Below are 10,463 nucleotides of genomic sequence, written 5' to 3' on the forward strand. Positions count from 1 at the left end.
GGAGAAATCATCTCATGATGCATGTTACACTATTGTACAGATCAGCACTTAGGCCAAAACTATTTCCCCCATTAAAAGATAGTCAGTCATAAGCCGAAGGCAAAAACAACGAGCAAAACCTGGGGTTACAGCCGATTCCATCCACAGACACTTCATCAACTGGGTAAAACAGGTCCTTAGAAAAATAGTTGCCTATAGAAGTGCTGGTGGTGCTGCTGGGTATGTGTTGGACTGCTAAGGTCAGTGGTTCAAACCTACCAGCTGTTCCGTATGAGGCTGTCCACTCTCATCAAGATTTCCAGCCTGGGAAGCCCGTGCAGATTCACTATGAGTCAAAACAGAGTCAAAGGCAGTGGGTTTGGGTTTGAGAGTGGTGCTGAAGTTAAAACACTCAGCTGCTAAGCAGAAGCTTGGTGGTGTGAACCACTAACTATGCTGCAGAATCAAGAGGTGGTCGTCTCCTTTTGTAGAAATTTACAGCCTTAAAAACCCTACCGGGCATTTCTACTCTGTCTGAGAGGCCCACTGTGAGGCAGACTCAACTAAACGGCAATAGGTTAATTTACTCTCCATGGTGATTTGTTGATTTGAGGCCCACATTGGAGGAACTGACACTTTTACTACCTTGTCTTTTTTCCAAATTATCAGGCACGTTCTACCAATAAATCTAGCCAGTGACTCATGGTACTCCTGAATTTTAACTTTGTTTCATGGACACACAAAATATTCCCCCAAAAGTAACAGTAGAGTCACATCCCTTAGCAATCTTGTACTAAGTACAGATGAAGGTTTTCTATTATAAATCAAGCTGATACTTGCTTTTGAACCATGTGCTTCCTTGGAAGATAAGGAAATTTGGTTACACACAGCAAACCACAGGATGCCCCCCTTTCATTCAACAAAGTGCTTTAATTGTAGGCAGTACTACTGTTGGAGGGGCCACTGTGCTGCACTACCCACTGTCAGAGTCGTCTCCTGGGTTGCTGCCCTACTGACCTGCAGCTAGCAGGCGGCCAGTCCTTAGGAGAGTTATGACCGAGCTTTGACTAGAGAGACAACCTGACCCCTGAAATACTGCTGAAGTATTTTCTGAGGATGAAAGGATTTTTGGAATGGCTCAAGAAAAAGAGCAAGGGAAATTAACCAAGAACCATGTCTGTTTCCTGTGTTTCAGAACAGGGCTTATAGCTGGGATATACGGGGGTAATTAGCCCATTGTAATTTTCTTCTTCTCTTCTCAGGAGGACAAGAAGACCTCATTCTTTCCTATGAGCCTGTCACTCGGCAGGAAAGTAAGTTTCCTAGAATGCTCTGATTTCCAGAATACGACACCATTGAAAGATAGCGTGAGGGCCCAACAGAAACATCCTAGTTAATACTCAGTGTCCCCGGACTTTCCCCTCCACCCTTGACGGTCCTCTCACCAAACAAGCAGCTGCCCTGCTGAAAGGGAGCAATGACAGTTCCCAAAAAGATGGATCAGGCCTCCAGACGAGTATTCCTCATGAGGAGGAGCCCATCAGAATAACCTAGAGACCTGGCTGCAGGATCAGCGGGCAAAAGCCCCTGCGAGGCTAACATCCGCTCCGTCAGCAGCAGGCATTTTGAGCAAAGCTATCCTGGGATGCAGACTCTGCGCTGGAGACCTGCATCCCTTCCCCTTCACAGAAAGCCCAGTGACTATTGACATGGATGTTGTCGAAGGAATTCAGACACCAGATGAGTAGCTATACACCAAATGAACTTTAGCATTCATGTCCCAAAGGATTTGGGAAAACCACAACAAAGAGAGAGTATTTTGAGCTGAGAAAAGGGAATTAGATAAACAAAGTGTTCTTACTAACAGTTACGTTCTGTAATTAGTATTTTTTTTATATATAAATCATCTTATTGGGGGCTCAGGGTTCTTACAGCTCTTAGAACAACCCACCCATCAATTGTATTAAGCACATTTGTATGATAGTTACTTTTAAAGTCATTGTCTACATAACTAATGATCAAACACGTGGTTTGGCATCTTTTTCCCACTCCGTGGCCTGAATTCAGTCTTTGTTTTGACTTGGTGTGGCTGGGCCCTAAGGGAGCCAATCCCCTCCAGATGCTTCTTTTGTTGACAGTGCTGTTGCTTGTCCCTGCTGGTGAATTCAAGTAGGCACCGCTGGACATACTCAGAATGAAGCATCCATCCCCGTGGGCAGGACTCCATGGACCATTTATCCCAAGAAGTAACGCCCCCAGCAGTCCACTTTAAGATGGCTCTGGCAGGACTGTTTTGCCAATTTTTCCAAGTCTTTCTCGTCACCTAAATCTTCCTTTCTCTCTGTACAGTAAACTACACTCGACCTGTGATTATCTTGGGCCCCATGAAGGATCGGATCAACGACGATTTAATATCTGAGTTCCCTGACAAATTTGGTTCCTGTGTGCCTCGTAAGTATCATTCTCATTCCTTTAGAAAAAATAAATCTAGCTCCTCTCTTGTGATAACATGTAATTCTACTTACAGTCTTGCTAGTAAGTCAGATACCATAATTACTTATTTTTTAATTTTGTCTGCCTAAAACTTTTCGTCTGTGTAACCATGTATTGCTTATTGTTCTCTGTTAAGTTTAATCATCTCTCCCACCTGACTGTGAACCCTGAGAGGGCAGGGCTAGATCCAATTTATTCTACACCTCCAACGCATTTTAAATAAGCACAGGCTTGATGGGGGGCCTCAGGAGGCTCTGATGACGTGACCGAACTAACACAGAAGCGACGTCTTTCATAAAACGAGATCAGAAACAAGTCATAGGTTAAAACCGTTGCAGGATGGTTGGGGAACACGTAGGAGCCCTGGTAACAGTGGTTATGTGTTGGGCTGCTAACCACACATAGGCTACAGCTGCTCCTAATCCAGTTACCCTTTTCCCCCCAAGAATCTGCACCTCTGGCATTTTGATTTTAAGTTACTTTGTTTGGGTTGTTCAGAAACCTTTGACTGTTGCCAACATTGTTTTGTTACCCTCATATTGAGGTATGTGACCACATGAGATTGTGACCCCACAGTTTAAGAAGCTTTAGTCTGCACACGCAGAAGGTTACCCTGTGCTTCTGCGTAACATAATGTGGATGAAAACAGAAGTGCTGGCAGAAGAGTGGGAAGAAGAGGTCCAGCAGATACAATCTTAGGGGCCTGCAACCAAGGTTCCAGGCAATTTTAATTTATTAGATAATTGAGCTCTTAAATTTGATCCCAACAAGTATGTTTCTCAGCATCAAAGTTAAACTGTATGTTTTCAAATGTTTCTCGCATTTTTATGCCACAAGGATCACCTGGAATACTCAAGATTAGCTTGAGTTGTACGTGCAACACTGATAGGCCATGAACAAAAGGGAACCAGATGATGGCTGTACCACTTGAAACTGCTGCCAGCTAGGGCCCTGGGAAGAAGACCTGCTGTCTGACTCACGCTAGGTCTTCAGTATATCAAACCCCAGGTCATTTGTAGCAGCTTCTAGCTAACAAACTGGTCTGTAACTGTGAAGAGACAATAAGTAATTCTGAAGCACCTTTTCCAATTTCCCTTTCACTGCATCTTTTTCCTTGTTTAGTAAATAGCACTGCTTTACACAGACTTTATCCATGTTTTTGTGTAAAGCTTACAAAATCCTAAAAAGTATTCAACCACCCATCACGCAGATGACCAAGAGATAATGTAATTGTTAAAGCTTTGGTAGACTTCTGTCTACTTTTTCTTTCTGTGCTGCATTTCCCCCATAGGATTGGGTACACATAGCACATATATATATATATATATATACTATTAGGTATATACAATTTCTATTACTTTTTTGCTTAACATTTAAAATTTTACATACATATTTTTTAAAGGTTAGGTGGAATGGCTAGAATTGATGACTTTTAGGCCCCTTAACTGTGATGTCATTTTATGTATTATTAAATCTTTGAGTGTATTTTATAATAGCTCTATTTTCCTCTCCTGGTTAAAGGACGCACTTGTCCGCCTCTTTGCTTATCGCGTTATCTTTGACCGTCTGCTATATTTCGAGAGTCTCTCTGGACTTTGCTTATTTTCCTCTACAGGATTTTGAGTTTCTGTTCTCATAGGCTTGTTCTAGCTGTAGCCTGTTTTTATTTGGGTTTTTTTTCCCCCATTGCCAAGGTGTCCCTAGGGGAAACCAACTCCTACAATTTAGCCTTTCTAGGAACTCTGTATTAACCAGATGCCCAGTCCTGGCTGATCAGAACTCCAAGGTCAGCTAAGACCCTACCTTGATGCCTGTCCTTTTGGAAATGGCCCCTAGCCAGAGGCCAGGCGACTGTAGAGCTCTCTGGGGGCCACTCCTTTTTCTGCACCTCTCATTGGACACCTGAAAACAGATGCTCCATCTTTTTGTCCATTTTGTAGTTTATAGTAGGATAAGGTGACCAGATTTTTACATTGGTAAAGTGGGACACCATTGATAAAACTCATATCCTGGTTAAATAGCCACGTGGCAGCCGAAAACTGTATACCCTAGCTTGTCGTGCATTCTTTCCCAAAATCGGGACTTTTTAAAACGCCGTGGGACGTGGGGAAAATTGTTAAAAAGCGGGGACATCTGGTCACCGTATAGTAGGAGGATAAGGCTGAAGACCAGTATCCTTTATGATGTCATGGCTTAAACAAAGGCTCCTTCATACCACATATATTTTATATCTATGATATATATATATATGATGTGGTATAAAAGTAGGTACAAAGGGAGAATTGAGAAGAATAAATGCATCTTGGTGTTCTTTCTTGTTTTGTAAAGATACTACGAGGCCAAAGCGTGACTATGAAGTGGATGGCAGAGACTATCACTTTGTCATTTCCAGAGAACAAATGGAGAAAGATATCCAAGAGCACAAGTTTATAGAAGCCGGCCAGTACAATGACAACCTGTACGGAACCAGCGTGCAGTCTGTGAGATTTGTCGCAGAGAGGGTATGTCACCCTTCATCTCACTCTTCTCGGAAAGATGGCCCCCAGCCGGCACGTTGCCTTTCTGTTCAGCCAGCGTTCCCAATTGCAGTTGTAAATTTTGATCGCATATTTTTTTTAAGAGTCAAGCACAGAACCACCTGAGGACAAGGCCCTAATTCTTGTTCTCATCTCCGTAAAGTAGGCTAGTCGGCTGAGGGGACATGAGGTGACTTCAAACCTGAAGGCAATTACGGTAATAACTTGAAGTTTATGAGGATTTACTTTGTCCTCAAATATGACCCCTGACCTAGGGTTCCAGTGTAAATAACGTTGAGTTTATTAAGGAAACTTCGCTCTGAATCTTGAGATTCAGATTCTCAAACCCTGTCATCAGGAGTTACTTTTTCTCCACCTGCGAACTTGAGATCTCAAGGTGGAAAGGTGGGGAGATGAGAGGGGGGGCTGTCCAACCTCATGTGAACAGAACTTCCAAAAAAGAGATGTCAATGCTGTGTAATTTCTTCCTGCTGATAACTTCTGGAGTGTGGCAAAAAGGGATAATGTTCAAGAGAGGATAGAACACAAAAGTACTTGGGTGTGATTAAAGATCTGCCCATAGAGGGGACCCTAGCTAGGTATCTGGATAGTGCAAACTGTGTTCAACTACTAGCCTACAGGTTGGTAGTTTGAATCCACCCAGTAGTGCTTTAAAAAGCCTAGTGATTGGATTCCATTATTTTAGCCACAAAAACCCTAAGAGGGAGTATTGCTCTGTAACACATGGGGGTCTCCATGACTCAGATTTGACTAAACAAAAGGAGGTAAAGAGAGATGCTAATCTGGGATCACAACACATTTCATCGGAGAAAAACAGGAGTTATTAGCCAATCACAGATGTTATATAATTAGTAATTATTGCATTTATTTTCTTTGACTCTACTGCTACCAAAAAATTCAAATTGGATCTTTAAAGCGTACCGGAAAATATACTAAGAAATTACATGTATTTTCCTCTCAAAAGCAAAGAGCTATCAACTATATGGATGTTGTTTCTAGTGAGAGCTTCCTGGATAATTTCATCTACTGTGAACATATAGATATGAAGTTTATTCCCTTAGAATGTTCTGGCTAGTGAATAACCACAGGTTTGAGACATTTTATGTAACTGGTGGTGTAGTGGTCATACAATGGACTATGATTCTCAAGGCTGGCACTTTAAAAGCACCAGGTGCATTGTGGGGAAAAGACAGGTCTTTCTCCTCCTGTAGAGTTACAGTCTCAAACTCAAATGGGGCGGTTCTACCCTGTCCTATCGGGTCACTATAAGCTGGCGGTGACTCCATGGCAGCGAGTTTGAGTTATTGCATTTTATAAGGAGCCACCAGGGCTTTTTTCCCACGATGCACCACAATTTGGGGTGTTAACCACAGGGCAGCAGTTACAATTAACCAGCTACTCCGTGGGTAAACGATGGGGCTTTCTGCTGCGGTAAAGATTTACAGCCTCGGATTCCCAATGGGGATATTCCACCCACGGAGTCGCCGCAGGTCACTATGAGTCTGCATCAACCGGATGGCAGGGAGTTTGTGTCTTGGTCTGGTTTTACTTCAGAGAGCAAACATGGAATGTATTACACCAAATTGATAAAGGTTTGAACCGTCCTGTGTTTCACACTTTCAATCTAGTATTCCTTGGTCTCACTTCATTTTCATAAGTTTTTATTACCGGTTATTCATTTTAGATTCATTCCTATTTGTGTAATATGCTTTCTCTCTTTTTCTATAAAGTTTTTCTAGCCTCAGAGTAACGATTACTGAGGCAATTCCTCTCCCTGAGGTAGAATATGACTTGGCAAGCGTATCTACTTTTCCAGAAAGACTTTATAAGCAGCTCCTTGGCTTTGAACACTCATCGCAGTGCAAGCCAAGTTCAATGAGGTGTGCTATCATATAATAGGGCTTTATTTGTGAACAAAAAAGAAATTTACATACTTTATGCTTGCCTCTCTCATGCTTTTAACCACAGAGTATTTAAAGTATCTCTTCCTGAAGCTGCTCTTCCATGTTGTTGGCTTCCTTTCTGTCTGCTTCAACTCGTAGCAACCGTGTGTACAACACACTGAAATACCACCCAGTCCTGCACCATCCTCAATTGCTGCAGCCACACTCTCCCTCGTCCTGTTGAGGGCCTTCTACTTTTCACTGCCCCGTTTTCTTTATCCAGCATAATGTCCTTCCCAAGGAACTGGTCTCTCCAGACCCTATGTCCAGATTCCGTGAGACAAAGTCTCCTTAACCTCCATGGCGCATTCTGGCTGCACTTCTTCCAATACAGAGTTGTGGGTTCTTTTGGCACACTATGGTACTTTCCATAGTCTTTGCTAGCGCCATAATGCCAATGTATCAACTCTTCTTCAGCTTTACTTATTTAATCAATGTCCAACTTTTATGTGCATATGAGGTCATTGAAAATCCCCATGGCTTGGGTCAGGTGCATACCTTTCTTGATGTTAAGGCATGCACTCCCTTGTTCTGTTCACATAACTACCTTGATCTATGTGCAAGTTCTGAATGAACGCAATAAAGTTTGGTGGGATTCCCATTCTTCTCAAGGCTATCTATCGTTTGTTATGATTCACACGTAGCATGCACACTAAGATCCCTTAGACTAAGCATATTAGGGACCAAAGAAACCAAGCCAAATTCACTGCCATCAAGTCAACTGGAACACATAGCAATCCTGTAAGACAGGATAGAGGTGCTCCACAGGGATTCCAAGACTGTCCATCTCTACACGAGATCACTGCCTCGTCTTTGACAAATCAGCCAGTGGTGACAGATCTTTCTTTGAACCACCAGCCTTTCAGTTACCGGTACAACTGCACCACCAGGGTTTTTGATATATTAATAGAGAGACACATAAGTACTCAGTCAACGTTTGCAATTCCTGAGTTTCCTGAGAATCAGCTTGGTTAAATTACATATGGCTACATTTTTTCTTTGAACAATGCGCCGAATACTTATTTACAGTTAATAAAATACATGTAGAATGCCTATCACCATGGCACACACTTAATAAGTATTAGTTATTACAGGAATTCAGTGATAGCCCTGGATATCAATGTTTATTTATGGCTTGTAATGATTGTATTTGAGCCTTTAGGAACCAAGCAATCTGCCTCCCCCTGAAAAATAGCTCTTTTGGTTAGATTATAATTCATTCTTTTGGACTTTTTCCCCCTATTCTCTTTCTCCCAGGGTAAACACTGTATACTTGACGTATCAGGAAATGCTATCAAGCGGTTACAAGTGGCCCAGCTCTATCCCATTGCCATCTTCATTAAGCCCCGGTCTCTGGAACCTCTGATGTGAGTAGAGAGCCCTGGAAGCCTTCATCCTACTGCTGTCCCAAATGAAAGATGGGAATTCCACTGTTGGTTTTAAAGCACTTCCCCCTCTCCCCCAGAAGACATATTAAATATCTTTGGATTCACTAGAGACATTATGCCTATCTAATATTCCTTGATAGTTATTTGAATGCATTTGCAATTCTTTTAGGGGGTATGGTTTAGTTTGAATCGTCGGTGGTGGTAGTGTTTTATTTTAGCCTTTTTACACTTTGCTTTCTTCAATAAAAGAATTCTAGTGTCCATTAAATTCCATATATGTAGGCCACTCTCCTTAAGGGAGTTTTCTTAGGGGAATAACAGTCAAACATGCATAATTTAAACCAATAACTGCATCCCTGTCTATATTTGTAAGCAAGAGAAAAAAACGTGTGACTGATTTTTTGTTTTTCAAAGACTTGTTAAGTCCTTCCCTTCGCAAGACAATTGGGCAGATATCCATCATCCAGATAGAACTTCCGGGTGATTGAACAGAAATTGTCGTGGCTTTGTAGACAAATCCATGGGAGAGTGAGATTGCAGCAGCCACAAGAGACAACTGACCAAGAGGCAAAGAGCAGAGAGTTAGAAAAGGGGTCAGGCTGGGTTTGGGTCTTTGCTCATCACTTATTAATCAAGTGACCCTGAGAAAGTTGGTTGGTCACCTCAAGATTCCCTTCCTCATCTCTAAAGTAAGCACATTAATAATATAAATCTCTTTGGGCTAGTGTAAAGGTTAAAGACCATGAAGGTAAGGCTCTTCAGCCTTTGGGCACATAGGAAACTCTCAATAGACGGGCACTGAGAGTTAACATGCTTGGCTGCCAATGGAAATGTTGATCTTTAATTCTACCCAGAGACACTGTGGGAGAAAGGCCTAGCAATAGATTTCCAAAAGAAAAATCAGCCATTGAAAATCCAGTGGAGTCCAGTTCTACACTGACTCCACTGATCCATGACACACATGGGATCACCATGAATCAGTCAACTCAACAGCAACTGCTTAAATCGTATTACTATTAGTGGTTATGTGTTGGGCTGCTAACCACAAGGCCAGTGGTTCTAAACCACCAGCTGTTCTTTGTGAGAATATATGAGGCTTTCTACTCCAATAAAGAGTTAGTCTCAGAAGCCCACCAGAGCCGTTCTGTCCTATTGGGTCACTATGAGTCCAAATCGACTCAAAGGCACAGAATTTGGTGTTTAGCTTTTATTATTATTATTCTAAAAGGTGTAATTTCTTATCAAAGGAATGAAATTATTCTATTGTTTTGTAACACATAAGTAGCGGCTTTTGCAAAAGAATATGGGAAATCATGCCGGTGCTTATATTCTAAGAGCCTTGCTTCCATATTGCCTCTGTTTCTGACTCCTAGATATAACTAGGTTCAGACAAGAGCCACAAAGTACTAGAAAAGGTTACGTAGGGAAAGACCAAAGAAAATTATTTCATCCCAAAGAGGAAAGCAATTGCTTACAGAGGATACTAACTGTTCCCTGTCTGCTCTGAAGAAACCCAGTGAGCTATAGGAGCTGGAATAATGGCCTGAAAGAATAAAGCTAAATGCCAGAGGACCATCTTCAAATCAAAATATATTCCAATAAATACAAGACAAGGGGTCTGAGTAGGATAAAATGATGCAAGTGGGAGGACAGTGACAGTACCATTAATGCAGGTATTAAATTTAGTGTGAAAAGCTTTGCCTGTGGTTGGCATATGGAAAACCATATGATAAAATTATTACTACTGCCATTACTCTCAGTAGCGTGTATTATGTTTCTTCCCATGTAGATAATGCACTGAGCTTTGTACAAACTAAATTAAGCAACCATACCTTTCATTAGAGACCACTGATTTCTAAGCTCTACAAAGCCAGATAAATATTATTAGTAATGTTAACAGTAACAAGAAAAATGACCTTCTGAAAACAGCAACTTAAAGCTGGTTTAGAAACAGAAAAATACGTTTTCATATCTTTTTTTAAAACAATTTTACTGGGGCATCTTAAAGCTGTTATAACAATTCATACATCCACAAGGGAACAACAAGTGATCCAAATTGGTGGTGAGGTGGGTGTGGGAGGCCTGAGAGGCCATGATCAAGGGTAACGTAACCAAGAGGAATT

At 41.7% G+C, this 10,463-nt stretch overlaps 1 protein-coding gene across 20 annotated transcripts in view; it reads left to right on the forward strand.

Moving 5' to 3' along the window:
• The window catches only part of DLG2 (discs large MAGUK scaffold protein 2), a 1,827,487-nt gene that overhangs the window by 1,804,042 nt on the left and 12,982 nt on the right, over positions 1-10,463 (forward strand). For all 20 annotated transcript variants that reach the window (XM_045293139.1, XM_045293148.1, XM_045293133.1 and 17 more), the window contains 4 exons: positions 1,242-1,292; positions 2,329-2,430; positions 4,801-4,973; positions 8,210-8,319. In XM_045293139.1, the coding sequence (XP_045149074.1) occupies positions 1,242-1,292; positions 2,329-2,430; positions 4,801-4,973; positions 8,210-8,319 (436 nt within the window). The remainder of the gene's footprint in view (positions 1-1,241; positions 1,293-2,328; positions 2,431-4,800; positions 4,974-8,209; positions 8,320-10,463) is intronic.

The sequence above is a fragment of the Echinops telfairi genome, unplaced genomic scaffold (genome assembly GCF_000313985.2).
Source record: "Echinops telfairi isolate 266 unplaced genomic scaffold, ASM31398v2 ScPeMD7_1713;HRSCAF=2227, whole genome shotgun sequence".
Lineage (NCBI taxonomy): Eukaryota > Metazoa > Chordata > Mammalia > Afrosoricida > Tenrecidae > Echinops > Echinops telfairi.